The sequence below is a fragment of the Trichoderma virens genome (genome assembly GCF_000170995.1).
Source record: "Trichoderma virens Gv29-8 chromosome Unknown TRIVIscaffold_91, whole genome shotgun sequence".
NCBI classification, from domain to species: domain Eukaryota; kingdom Fungi; phylum Ascomycota; class Sordariomycetes; order Hypocreales; family Hypocreaceae; genus Trichoderma; species Trichoderma virens.
The window spans coordinates 592,308-604,508 of record NW_014013658.1 but is presented as its reverse complement, the minus strand read 5'-3'; the positions used below and the strand labels follow the sequence as shown (position 1 = coordinate 604,508).

The 12,201-nt window shown below is 47.0% G+C and overlaps 5 protein-coding genes across 5 annotated transcripts; 4 read left to right on the top strand and 1 right to left on the bottom strand.

Moving 5' to 3' along the window:
• Positions 1 to 1,847: 1,847 nt before the first annotated feature.
• Positions 1,848 to 2,871, top strand: TRIVIDRAFT_206639 (uncharacterized protein; the record flags this gene model as incomplete). Its single annotated transcript, XM_014094711.1, has 4 exons — positions 1,848 to 1,869; positions 2,262 to 2,481; positions 2,533 to 2,598; positions 2,814 to 2,871. The coding sequence occupies 4 exons, from the start codon at positions 1,848 to 1,850 to the stop codon at positions 2,869 to 2,871; spliced, it is 366 nt and encodes a 121-aa protein (XP_013950186.1).
• A 4,723-nt stretch (positions 2,872 to 7,594) lies between these two features.
• On the bottom strand, positions 7,595 to 8,278 carry TRIVIDRAFT_18349 (uncharacterized protein; the record flags this gene model as incomplete). Its single annotated transcript, XM_014094710.1, has 2 exons — positions 7,595 to 8,030; positions 8,103 to 8,278. Coding segments are annotated over 2 exons (612 nt in total), but the record flags the coding sequence as incomplete, so codon positions are not given.
• Positions 8,279 to 8,935: 657 nt separating this feature from the next.
• Positions 8,936 to 9,712, top strand: TRIVIDRAFT_187536 (uncharacterized protein; the record flags this gene model as incomplete). Its single annotated transcript, XM_014094709.1, has 1 exon — positions 8,936 to 9,712. The coding sequence occupies one exon, from the start codon at positions 9,006 to 9,008 to the stop codon at positions 9,159 to 9,161; it is 156 nt and encodes a 51-aa protein (XP_013950184.1).
• On the top strand, positions 8,936 to 9,715 carry TRIVIDRAFT_214654 (uncharacterized protein; the record flags this gene model as incomplete). The annotated part of the gene is made up of 1 exon (XM_014094708.1): positions 8,936 to 9,715. A coding segment is annotated over one exon (198 nt), but the record flags the coding sequence as incomplete, so codon positions are not given.
• A 677-nt stretch (positions 9,716 to 10,392) lies between these two features.
• TRIVIDRAFT_217126 (uncharacterized protein) lies at positions 10,393 to 11,359 on the top strand (the record flags this gene model as incomplete). Its single annotated transcript, XM_014094707.1, has 1 exon — positions 10,393 to 11,359. One exon carries the CDS (start codon positions 10,718 to 10,720, stop codon positions 10,964 to 10,966), a length of 249 nt encoding a protein of 82 aa, XP_013950182.1.
• Between the last annotated feature and the right edge of the window lie 842 nt (positions 11,360 to 12,201).

Here is a 12,201-nt window from a genome sequence, read left to right as displayed (position 1 = left end):
GCAGACGTAGTATTAAACGTGATGACACTTTTCAGACTATATGCGAGAGGCGGCATCATAAACATCTGTAAACGCTGAGTTCCATTGGCGGATCACTCCAAGGCAAGCATTTCAGTGAATTTACTCGCCTAGTTCTGCGCTTCGGAGACCGAAGTGAAGCTCTCCTTTTCCCCCTCTCAGCGTACATCGACTCTAGCACTATTTCAAATGGAGTTCGTCTAGGATAGAAGTAATTTAATGCCCAGACGAAATATCTTTCGTGCTTCTCATTCGGCAACTTCAGTAACTTCAGTTAACACAAAGGGAGTCTTTAGAGCACTACTTATTTTATATACAGAGTAAAGAAGACTGAACGCCATGAAAAATTGCAAAATAAACAAAAAAGAATGACAAAAAACATATGAGAGTTAAAAATAAACACCTAAACCTACTGGTGTAAATTTTCTTCTAAGCTAAATTTCCCTCCTCTTCTCGGATGCCTGAATCGTTCGGCCCAGAGCAAAATGTTTGGTTCGACGCCGACGAGCACTCGGAATCGATATATCATGTATGTATTTTACGGAGACGCTTTTGCTGCCATATCCCTAGAGGTTATTCTGAAACCTCAGGTCCTTATGCGACCAGAGACTATAGAGAGGGTGGCGCAAATGTAAATATCTGTGACTATGGGTAGAAGACGAAGAAAAATAGTTGTAGGATCCCGAATGATTGTTGCTAGAGGAAGAAGGGTGATAAATGTGGCCATGATAATCCGAGGCAGGAATTGATTCTTCCATCGAGATTGGTTGAAAAGACTGAAAACAAGGCTCCAGTGTAGACAGGTCATGGTCGCTATCAAGAGAAGACATAGCTCGCACCAGGTTGGCTGTCCGAAGAACGAGGGTAGGCGTACAGAGTCATTTAAGGCCCAGGAATCGCAAATCTATGCTTCCATGCGTTAGAGATGCCGTTATTATAAGCGCATCCAAACAATGAGCCCACTAGTCTTACGGGGTATGGATATATTTTCCCACAGGATTCGTTTCTGGATTCCGTGCTCAATTGAGCAGTGGTAATATTCAGCGCAATTGTTAAACCAAATGCAGCCAGAGATTTTAATAGAGACATTTGGTCGTTCTCTGCCTCGACATCTTGTTGAGATGCTTCGTATGTCCATGGTGATTCCTCAAAGGCCCAGGCTTGAACGACGACGTCAGCTTTTCCCGCCTGCATTCAGGTAATTTTCGCATCAAATCTAGGTCTGTAGTCAGATAGAGAGGTTCGTGTGTCGCGTCTTATCAAAAAATTCTTAATACATCAAGTGTTTCAATATCAACAAACTCTTGAAAGCCAGATGTAGTCGTTCTATGGTGACTATGTAGTCGTTCTATAGAGACTTTGTTGGGCATCAATACAGCAATTAGGTCGCAATGATTTCAAGTTACCATAAAGGTTTATATATATATATATACCTGATCAGCCGCAAGAGCCGTGCTATTTCAACGCTATTGGGCACCCGTGCAGCTGATTGTTGACTGGGCTTCTGATTGGGCGATTGCCTTCTCACCGAACCGCCATCTGATCGCTTGAGAAACGATCAAAATCTCATGCAGGCTACAAGGCACACTTGAGGCAATTGACGGTGTACCCGAGAAGCATCCATGTGCTGTCGCCGTCTGATTGCTTGAGAAGCTCATGCAGCTAAAAATTGACAGCGCATGAAGAGGCCTCCGTGTGCCTATCTTGCCATCTGATTGCTTGAGGAAGTCAGAACAGCACAGCCTCGAAGCATCATTGCCTCTAGGATTGCGTAATGTAGATTGGGATTATTTTTCTTCGATTCTAGTTCCAAGACATAATAGCAAAGAATGCCCTCGGAATACGCGGGAGGTATGTCTGCAAGCGGCTGTGGTTTTGTGCCCTTGGCCCTTCGTTCCAAATCCGCAGCTTGGTGCCCAGACTGGGGGTATAGAGAGAGGCACCCCCCGCCACATCCCCTCCTTTGTATGCTTTTTTCTTCACCTGGATTGTCAATTGGAGGATTCCCATTCTTGGGATCGCGGGGTACCATCACGTAGTCTGCAACCTTGCCTTTTGCGCTCTCCGTACTCAGTTCCCTTCATGTTCCCTTCTTTCCCCCTTTCCTGTTTCTCGATAGCAAGATCTCTGGTCTTTCCTTCGCCAACTACTTTGAAGGAGCTCATACAGACGAATCCCATTTACATCTACTGCTCCCTGGACGACTCTATTGCCTTGAATCCGATACCTTGCCACCGATCCAGGTATTCCTTCCCCCGAGGATAACACAGCAATCTCGAAGTTCCCATTGCCTCTATCTCGATTGTATTTGCTGGACTGTCTCTCCTTGAATGAGGTAGTGGATGTCCCTCCGGCAAGGATGTGGGGTTGGCTATTGTATGCCAACATGTGTCTCTCGGTGCTGGTCCTCTTGCCAGGAAGCCAACAGCAGTTATTCTCATGGGTTCCAATGGTGACATTTGGGTGTGTAATTTCCTAAATTGTTTGTAACGCATTTCACTCATCTCGGGATAGAATCCTGCTCTCTTGGGGACTGACTGGCATTCCCCTCGTCCTCATCCACAGCCAGCACCTCTTGACGTAAGTCGGCCTCCCACCTAAAACCCCATTTTGATATTGCCAAGTGGTGGTAGTCGTTGACATGTTATCATGCCACACAGGAGCCCCCGGCAAACGATCTTGTATCCTTTGCAAATTTGGCTGGCCTTCGTGTTCGCGCTACAGTCGCCACTCGCAGAAGCCGTTCTACTTCTGCCACTATGCACCACAGCTGCGATGATCTATTTGACAACTAGTAATCAGGATCAGCAAACGCCAGTGCTCCCCCTCTACCAACCCCAGGACAACGATTAGAGGTTTAGACCTGATTGCTATCGGTATGGTCGAATGCCAACAGTCTTCATGTTCATTTGCTAACCGGCAATCCTAACTAGGCCCAACACTCCGTTTTATTGCCCCGAAACAATATGCTTGATGGATCAGACGAAAAGTACAGTAAAGCAATATAGCATTTCCGTGCCAACAGTCTCCATGTTCATTTGCTAACCGGCAATCCTAACTAGGCCTAACGCTCCGTTTTTATTGCCCCGAAACAATATGCTTGATGGGTCGGACGAAAAGTACAGTAAAGCAATGTAGCATTTCCGACCCCGAGCAGTTCGCTAGACATACATATAGAGGGATGCATACGCAAAGGGGTGCTAGATTTTTTCTTTATGACGATATACCTTGGGTAAGGTGCTAGGATAAGGAGTTTTTTTTTTCCCTTCTTTTCTTTTTTCTTTCCTTCTTCTTTCTTTTTTATGAGATGGTTCCCCAACGAGCTGTCAAAGCACTCGACCAGGTCAACCATTGCTCGGTGGGATATAATAGCCGTCGATGGAATGTCGGATTCAAGTTTCATCTTCAGCCTGAAGGCTCAGGTTTACGATTGTATATAGACATGTACATAGGTATATATGATAGTCAGTTTTAGATTTGAGTGGTCGACAGTACCTGTAGTATAGAGTGGCGGGTGGTTCTGTACCAAACGTGCGCGACCCATGATATCAGCTGACAAAGGATTGGGACCATGTATGACGTATGAGGATGACTTTTCTCCAGATGTAATCTCTTGGGAGCTATCTACCTAATAAATGTAGTGTAATGGGTGTATAGAATTCATGTGCTCTCACATCTAGCTTACGGAGTAATGATAATATAGGAGAGGCTGTATCAAACGTGAAGCCGTAGCAAGGTAAATTGGAAGCGCGTCTATACCAAGCATGCGGTAAGTAAATAGACAGATATTGAATCCAAATATACATGGGTGTCGATTTGAGATAACCTGCGAACTGTTTATCTACAACTGGATTGCAGATGCAGATATGGCGATGATGAAGATGGGCCCTCGTTCGTTTCAACCAACCAACCAATCATTTCATCAATAGGGCAGATGTAGTACCAGAGGTGAAGCGGAAATGGCAAGGTGCATACTATATAATTATTAAAAATGTGATGAAGCCAAGTTTTTGAGGCCATCTATGTGAGGTGGAAAAAATATTACTTGCAAACGCTTAGCTGCCTGGGCAGATCACTCAGAAATATAGGCGCCAGGAGTTTACACTGCCGTATTTTCCAAATTTTAAACGAATGTCTGGCGATTAGGTACCTACTTGACTACCTTGGATAAAGTAGAGACGCACTTTGTTGCTATGATAAGGAAAGACCAAATAATGATTAACGATATGGAGAATAATAACTCGCAGTTGCATTTTCAGTTGCACTTTACATCTTCAGTCTTAATCTCGTAGCACCACACCATCTTCCTTTCTTCCAACTCAACGATTCTACAGTCCGTCCTAGCCATGTTATAGTGAACCTCTCAAGTTAGGTCATGGTTGCAGGCTCTGACCAAGGATGCAACTGCTGGTAGTTAAACAAGGAGCAAATTATTCCAAGCCCAGACATACCCATTAATGCATTTCCAGCGCTTGTTCAAAGGCAACAAATCGCCCATTACCGCCCTGATTAGTTGCTAATTTGTATATTTGATGGCGATGAGAAAGATGAGAGCATAAAAGTCCAAGACTAGGGGAATAGTTTGCCAAAGAAAAGCGAATTCAGCCACTGGAGACTGAGCGATCCCCATCGCGAAAATAGTAATGAATGTTGCGAGTAGATATGCAAGCCCGTAACGACCCTGCCATCGAGGTTGATGGAGAAGCTTGCCTATGCATCGAAAGTAACTAGGACATAATAACGATCCCAGTACCCCGAATGCTATCCAATCGGGTATTTCATGCATGAATGGATATACTGGCACACGTATGTAATCGAGGTATGCTATCCAAGAAAATGAAGTTTGGGCTTGCTTAGTCATCTGAGCGCCGATAAAGTATAACGGAACTGTGAGTCCGAACGCAGTTGCAGTTATGCGCACAGATTCATCTGAGAGAGGTTGGCAATTGATGGCCTCAAAAATCCGCGGACCCAGCTCGTGACTCATGTTGGAGGCTCAATATCCCAAGTTTGAACAGGTTGTCTGTCACTCTCTGGTCCTTCCACGGCTAAACGTCTTTCACAAGCTGTAAATAAGCAAAAAGCTCTGGAGGAAGTGGTCTTTATGAGTATGCCTTTAATCGGCAGGCGTTGCGCTGTGAAGAGGTTGAGTTCTTGATATGCGAGTTTGACAACAAGGCTGTCGAGTTCTCTCAAGAAAGAAACACTCTGATGCAGAGGGAGGAGGCGCCATTCTTATGTGAGAATTAAGCCGTAGGTAAGGATAGGTTCACATGTGAGTTGGGGTACTCGAATAAAGAGATCGCCACCAAGAAGTCTTGTTGCATCACTAAGGTCAAATCGAAGCCCAACGACAAAGAAACGCAGCAACAAAGAAACAAAGAAATTCATGGGAAATTTTTTTAGAAATATGTGACCTAACGTGCTCAAACAAAGAGATCGCCGCCGAGAAGCCTTGTTGTGTCACCGAGGCCAAGTCGAGGCCCAACGACAAAGAAACAAAGAAACTCGACAACAAAGAAACTCGACAACAAAGAAACTCGACAACAAAGAAACTCGACAACAAAGAAACCCATGGAAAAAAAAAAAAAAAAAAAAAAAAAAAATCAAGGCATCCCGGAAATGCGCGTCGATTCGTGGCTTCGCTGTGTAACAATTTGCAGGCCTCTCAACTTCTTTATTACATGCTCAAGATGCCCATTCCATGCTCCCTACTCTTCCCCCTTTCACTTCCCCGAGAGAAAGAGAACAGATGCCAACAAGACGCACTGCTTCACTTAGAACAAATAACACGTTTGGTCGAGCCCTGGTTTCTCTCCATTGCCGACTCATAGAGTAGTATCCTCGAACGTCTACTTGTCACTTAGTCCATATCGGGCCAACACCCATCACATCTCTTTCAACCCAACAAAGCCGACCCGCGTACCTTTCCACCAAATAATTCTTGCTTTCGACCTCTATATCTTGTGGTATAACTTCTTTACTGGGTGATAATGTGGTATCGGCTTTGGTGTTTGAACTTTGTTGTTTCTTTCCTGATCCCCATCTCGGGGCTCATTGGAAATAACATCTCCTGGCTTCCAACGGTGACGATCGGGTGCGATTTCTTGCATCTTAACCTGCAATCTACCATACAATAAGCTGACTAGCCTCTGTATCAAGGATGATACTCTTTTGGACCCTCACAGGAGCTTTTCTGCTCTTCATCCCGTACAAGCATCTGCTAGAGTAAGCCACTCCCTTCTTCCAAATGCAGATGATTGTTAAAGGCTTCATCTAACTACTATTCAACAAATACTGTAGTAACCCTATTATTACGTTCCTTTGGTCTCTCCTAGTTTGGGAGATCGTCATGCGCGGGTTCCAATCACCACCACTTGCGGAAGCGATCTTCCTTCTTCCATTCTCTATTACTCTCAGCCTGACCTTCTTGCAATATATACATAGTATAATCGGAAAACAAAGACTCCAAAGCGGGGACACAGAAGCCCCGGCGAACCTCGGTGCAGGACCGCCCTCCAGCCCAAGCCCAAATATATATGCGCACATGTACGTGTGGTAAGTCTTCGCGGGCAATGAACACATCGGCAAGCCTGTGCTCCTACTAACTTGATTGAAGATAGAATATAACAAATCCTCAAATCTCAATTCGCATCGCTCCGTCATTCAGAACACTTCCAAGAACTACGGCGCTGATATAGACTTGTATAGCAGGATTACACTTAGAATTACCAGGGACCAGACTGATTTTAGAACTAAAGAAGTTCATAAGCACAGATTGTTAAGTATTGATAATGATTTACGCCAGCACTCAATGAATAGAGAGAGAGAAAAAAAAAAAGGAAAATAATCATGTACGGAGTATATCGTCTACGTTTGGTGAACATGGTTTGGTATTCAGGATTCTTGCTAATAATGGAAACATGTAACTAGCTTCAGGTGCTAGATAACTGCTTTTAATATATTGAAATTCTTGCAAATGGATTCAGAATCACAAGCTGTGAATGTAAATGCTGTCTATATCAGGTACAAAGGTAAAGTAAATAAGTAAATATTCGATTCATATATACACATAGGCTTGCATTATCCTCATCCTAAAATCCACCAAATCCGCCAGTCTCCTGTCCAACATATGCAAAGAGTAACAAAGAAAAAAAAAATGCCACAAAATACTCCGTTTGCAAGACCTGCAATAACGCCAGTTTGCCCCTCTCCCCAATGTTTTTCCCCTTCCATGATCCGAATGATGTATCCGAGTGTGCGTGTATATGCGAGCAATAGTAGAATAAATAGAGCAGTAAAGTGCTTTCCTAGAGGTGTCTGGCCGACAAGGCAAGCTTGTAATAGGTAAAGGCGATCTGAGATGCATGATGCAAGGCGAAAAAGACCAATAAGGACGACGGCTGACAAAAAGAAGAAGAATAAGTCGGCACGAATAAGGGTGCTATAAGGTTAAAAGATGGGTATCATTGATATATAAGGTCGCTTCTCAGCATCGAGCTTGCCCTCGAGGAGGGGGCTGTGAAATAGGCCTATTCAAGCGTCCCTCCGATGCCTATTGCTGCGCAGTATCCTCGTCGATGTCGTCGTCGTCGTCGTCGTCGTTCTCATCGTCTTCGTTCTCGGTCGACCCGTCTGATTCGAGCTCATACCCGGGGGCTCTTTGGACAAGACCTTGGTAGTAGGCCACCAGGATTTCCGGGTTCGGCACAATTCTCCAGTCGACTCTGTAGAGAAACTCGAGCTCGAGGAGCCTCAGTTCAGCGACACGCACACCGCCAACCCGTGCGTAGGTGGTATTGTTCCAAAAGGAGTCGGAAAGGCCCTTGGCGGCAACGGTGGCAGCGGTGATTAGAAATCGGTGGACGGTGAGGGTGTTTATGGTGAATTCTTGATATAAAGCGCAGAGCCGGTCAATATAATAGACCATGGCTAGGAGTAGAGGTGGTGTGAGAGTGGCATGTCGAGCAAGACGATGAAGATAGTCCCTGACCGAGATGCCAGGGGGGGTTCTGCAAATGAACACCGAATTAGACAGGTACAAGCTAATGGGGAAACACAAAACGTTAGGCATGCAAGCTTACCTAGAGTGAAACCGCGTCAGACCACCGCTTGATATGCGAATGGCGTCATTGGTGGCAATCAACTCTCCCAACATGTGCGCAATGAGCTCGACCATGTGCTCTACAGGACAGAACTCATATTTCTGAGGCAAGATAATGGGAGGTCGTTCCTCAGGCCTGGCCCGTTTTGACACTTGGGGAGAAGCGGTCGGCTGAAGAGCGGCGGAGCTCGAAGCCACTGCCGCAGGCGTCGAAGAAGCCTCCGGGGTTGTTGAAGTAGTGGTGAGCCGACGCTTGTTGGGTGAAAGGGCATTGTAGAGCTGAGCCTGGGCCGGCGTGGGCCGAGTCGAGTGCGAATCCTCGTTAATGCCCATGTTGGTCGTCGTTGTCACGATCATCTTAGTCGTCGTCGTCGTAGGCCGTGCCGAGGGAGACGGAGACGAAGACAAGGAGGCACGAGAGGGAGATCGAAGATCGCTGGTAGAAGCATCGGTATGACGAGAGTGGCCAGGCGACAAGGCCGAGGACGAGGCCGAGATGGAAACTGCCGCGGCGGACTGCGACGAGAGGCGGCGAAGATACGTCGGCTTGGGGCTTACAGCTGGCAGCTGAGAGGCATGAGACGAGCCGGAATCTTGCGAGGATCTCGAGGCATTGCGGAAGCTGGAGGGGGAGGCGCTGGAGGGGGAGAGAATGGGGGATGTCTTCAACATGGTCTCCGGCGCATCATCGGAGCGCAAGCGTCTGGTGTTCCTTGCTTGGTTCGGTGTGTTTTATACCCTGGTTTCCTTACTGACGTCTATATCTTGTGCTTGTCGAGAGGCGTAACGAGGCGACTTCGGAAGGGCCAATTGCTGCGGTCGAGAAAGAGGCGATGGGCAGGACAGGACAGGACAGAAAAGAAAGACGCCGGCCGGTTATCAAATGTCCATCAGCCGTCCCAAGTCGGAACAGCCGGCGGTAGGCGCTGCTGGCGACGCAGGTGAGACAGAATCTCAAAAGACGTGGAACAACCAGATCTTGTCCTTGATTTGGAGCGAACCCAAAATGCTCACCGAGGACCGGCAACAACGTTTGTGAAAGCCACAAGGTCTAAAATGGCCTGCAGACCAAGGATTGAATCGGCGGGACGGACGCGAGGAGACGGAGGGGGGCTAGCGGCGTTTTTTGGAGGCTTGCAGATGCGTCGAGGTATCGGTACTTGGTGGGGGAGCGCTTATACGAGTATGTGAATGTGAGCATAAGATATGGGACGAATGCAGTGCTGTCTGTCTGTTGCAGATTGACTGAGTCGGCTATGCTTCTGTCTGCTTTTTCGTCGTCCGTCTCTAGGATCAGTATGTTGCTGCGACAAGCTCAGTTCCCGGATTCTACCTGGGTAGGTAGCTGGATATGCTGCTAGCAATGGCGATTGAGGGAGAAAAAACAACGACGAGATGAACAGAGCTGCTAAAAGAGGTACGAGTACTTGGCTGCGAGGTATTACCTCTTCAATGCCCTGGTGCTGGCGTTGGTACTTGTACAGCAGTGAGACGGATCCCCATCATTCAAGAACCTGCACCATCCGCAGCGGCTTGGCGGGATTGCTGGTACCTGACAATCGCAGCAGGCGTCGGTCAAAGTCCAGGTACAAGCGCCACTACTCCCTGGCGGGCTTACAGAGACATGGCAGGGAAGTGGCTGATCTGTCAGGTCGAGATGGAACGAGGAGAAGACGAGGCACCAGGAGAGAAAAAAAGTTGCAAACTATGTCCCTCTTTTCTGCCCTTGCTATTTACAAGTCGCAAAGCTAAAAAGTAAGCCAAGATGGATCATGCAATACTATGAAGGTATTGACCTAATCGGTCATGTCCGCGCAAACTGAGCCTATCCTCGGCCAAGACCCTCACAGGTACAAGTACCTCCGGCTCCAAGTGGGGCACGCGAAAAAAATCAGAGGCGCTCAGAGGTACTTAGGTACATGTAGCTTTCCGGAAATGGTCTTTTTTGCCTTGCGCTGCTGTTTTATAGAGGGATCGACAATGCCCTGAAAACAGAGGGCCGCCGCGTCGTCGGTGTAAACTCGAGACTGCAAAAAAGCTGCTCCGTATAGACAGGAAACTAAATGTTGTCGAAAGACTCAAGTTTTGCCTCTCCTTGGCCTTGACCGTCTCTTTGTCTTGACTCTTGTCCCGTCCCGCTTATACAAGTCCGCTGGGTCGGAAGGCGCTCTGTTTCATCGCAAGTGGACTCCATCACGACCATGGCGACTTGTACATAAAGCTCCGTACGGAATACGGAGTACATCTGATCACAATACCCCAGACCGACCCCAGACCACGCCAACGAGCAAACATCTGATGAAATGGAACACAAAGGGATGAGTTGTCGTATGCCTGATGCAGGCGTGGTTCAATAAGCACCCGTTGTTGCGAGCTCGTGGCGACAGCAAGCCCGGTGATTCGCTAGTGGCCTTGGCCAGGGACCAAGACTTGCATACATTTTCAGACATGTCTAGCATCAGCCGGAGTTTTCATTTGTGATTTGGTGGTAGCACGGACGACTAGCAGGGAAGCTCTCTGCCCTATTGAAAACTACAGACTGTTGTGGCTAGTGGTATATGCAGCATACGGCGTTGAAAGTACACCTATACCTGTATGGAGAACGATGCAATATCGCGAGGTGCAAGAGTGCGCTATGATTGCGATCAGATGAGGAGTATGGAGTACTATGTACTATGTACTATGTACGGCACCGCCCCTTTGCCGTCGCTCTGCAAATCCTACGGCGCCACCACGGAGATGACAGCACATATTTTCCTTTTCAACTCCCAACCTGCCCACGATAAGGGCTGGCGGCAAAAGGCAAAAGCGGGATTATTTCGCACAAAAATCCGCATCTGGTGAGCGTCAAATGCGTCAAAGAGGGACAAAACTCGGACCTGGATGCCGGCTATCGGAGCGGATGATCCGGGGTCCTGCCGCCATGGTGCCTTGCCCAATCAGGCCCAGGATTTTCCACCTATTGCTCGAAGGAGGCTGAAGGACTGTAGAGGAGAAGCGCCTGCGAGGCTGGAGGCATGAGAAAGTAATTATAAGATCATTTGTTAGTAGTAGCGTTATCATGGGCGATGCTATCTAATGGCTGCTATGTAGGTATGAGAGAGCTCTTGGTAACGAAAGCGCTGAGAAGCAGCTTTGATAACTCGAGGTACCTTAGACTTGGATGGATACTTTGTAATGTACATAGTATCACTGGGTCATTGCCCTGTGGTAATTAAAATGACGTATTTCTTGGGTATCTTAGTACTGTTCTCCGTCCCTACCTGTATTTCGCAGTGGTGCCGAATGACAACGGCACAAGCAATTTGTTACTTGGCCTCCTCTGCCAACCAAGAACTTCTCAACGTCACCAAAATCATCCCGACGTTATTAACCAACAACTCACAGCGGGATTGCTCTGTAGATGATAATTTCCAGCGAGGAGGCAATGCCCCATCGAGCCAAAATCTTCTAGAAAATTTCTTTTGCCTTTTCCGCCTCGCCCTCCGCTTTCTTCATATCCACTAATTGGCCACGATCGATACCACTCTTGTCGTTTTGTGGAGACGGCATCAAGTAACTGTTACCAGGCGGGGTTGCGTTTTGTAAGAGGAAAAGGAATTGGTGGTGGTCACGAGTGGACGTTGGAGTCAAATGGCTAGCAAAGCATATTGACTGATGAACCCTCAAATCTGTCCTTATGCAAATGCTTGTAGAGTTTTGCTCTCTTTTATCTAGGTTTGAAAATTGGAGATGCACCTATAGTCACCAATTAAGAGTACCTAGCTATCTGTTTTCATCAGGGTGCCTATATACCTATGGTTGTAAGGTAACATACATCTACTACTACCTAGTAGGTACTACATGGCGCTTTCTTGCGACTGCTACACCACGGAATTTTCCTCTGGCGGGCCCTTTGATGATGAGACTTTTATACTTTTGACAGCCCCATAGAAAGAAAAAGACAAAGGATTGTTTTGAGAACGCGCTCTGATACATGGAATAAAGGTTGAACAAAAAAAATAGCTGTGGCTCGCAATGCCAAAAGTAAATGCAGATGTCAAACCCAAATGTCCGATAAGATAACGTGCACGTGCCAC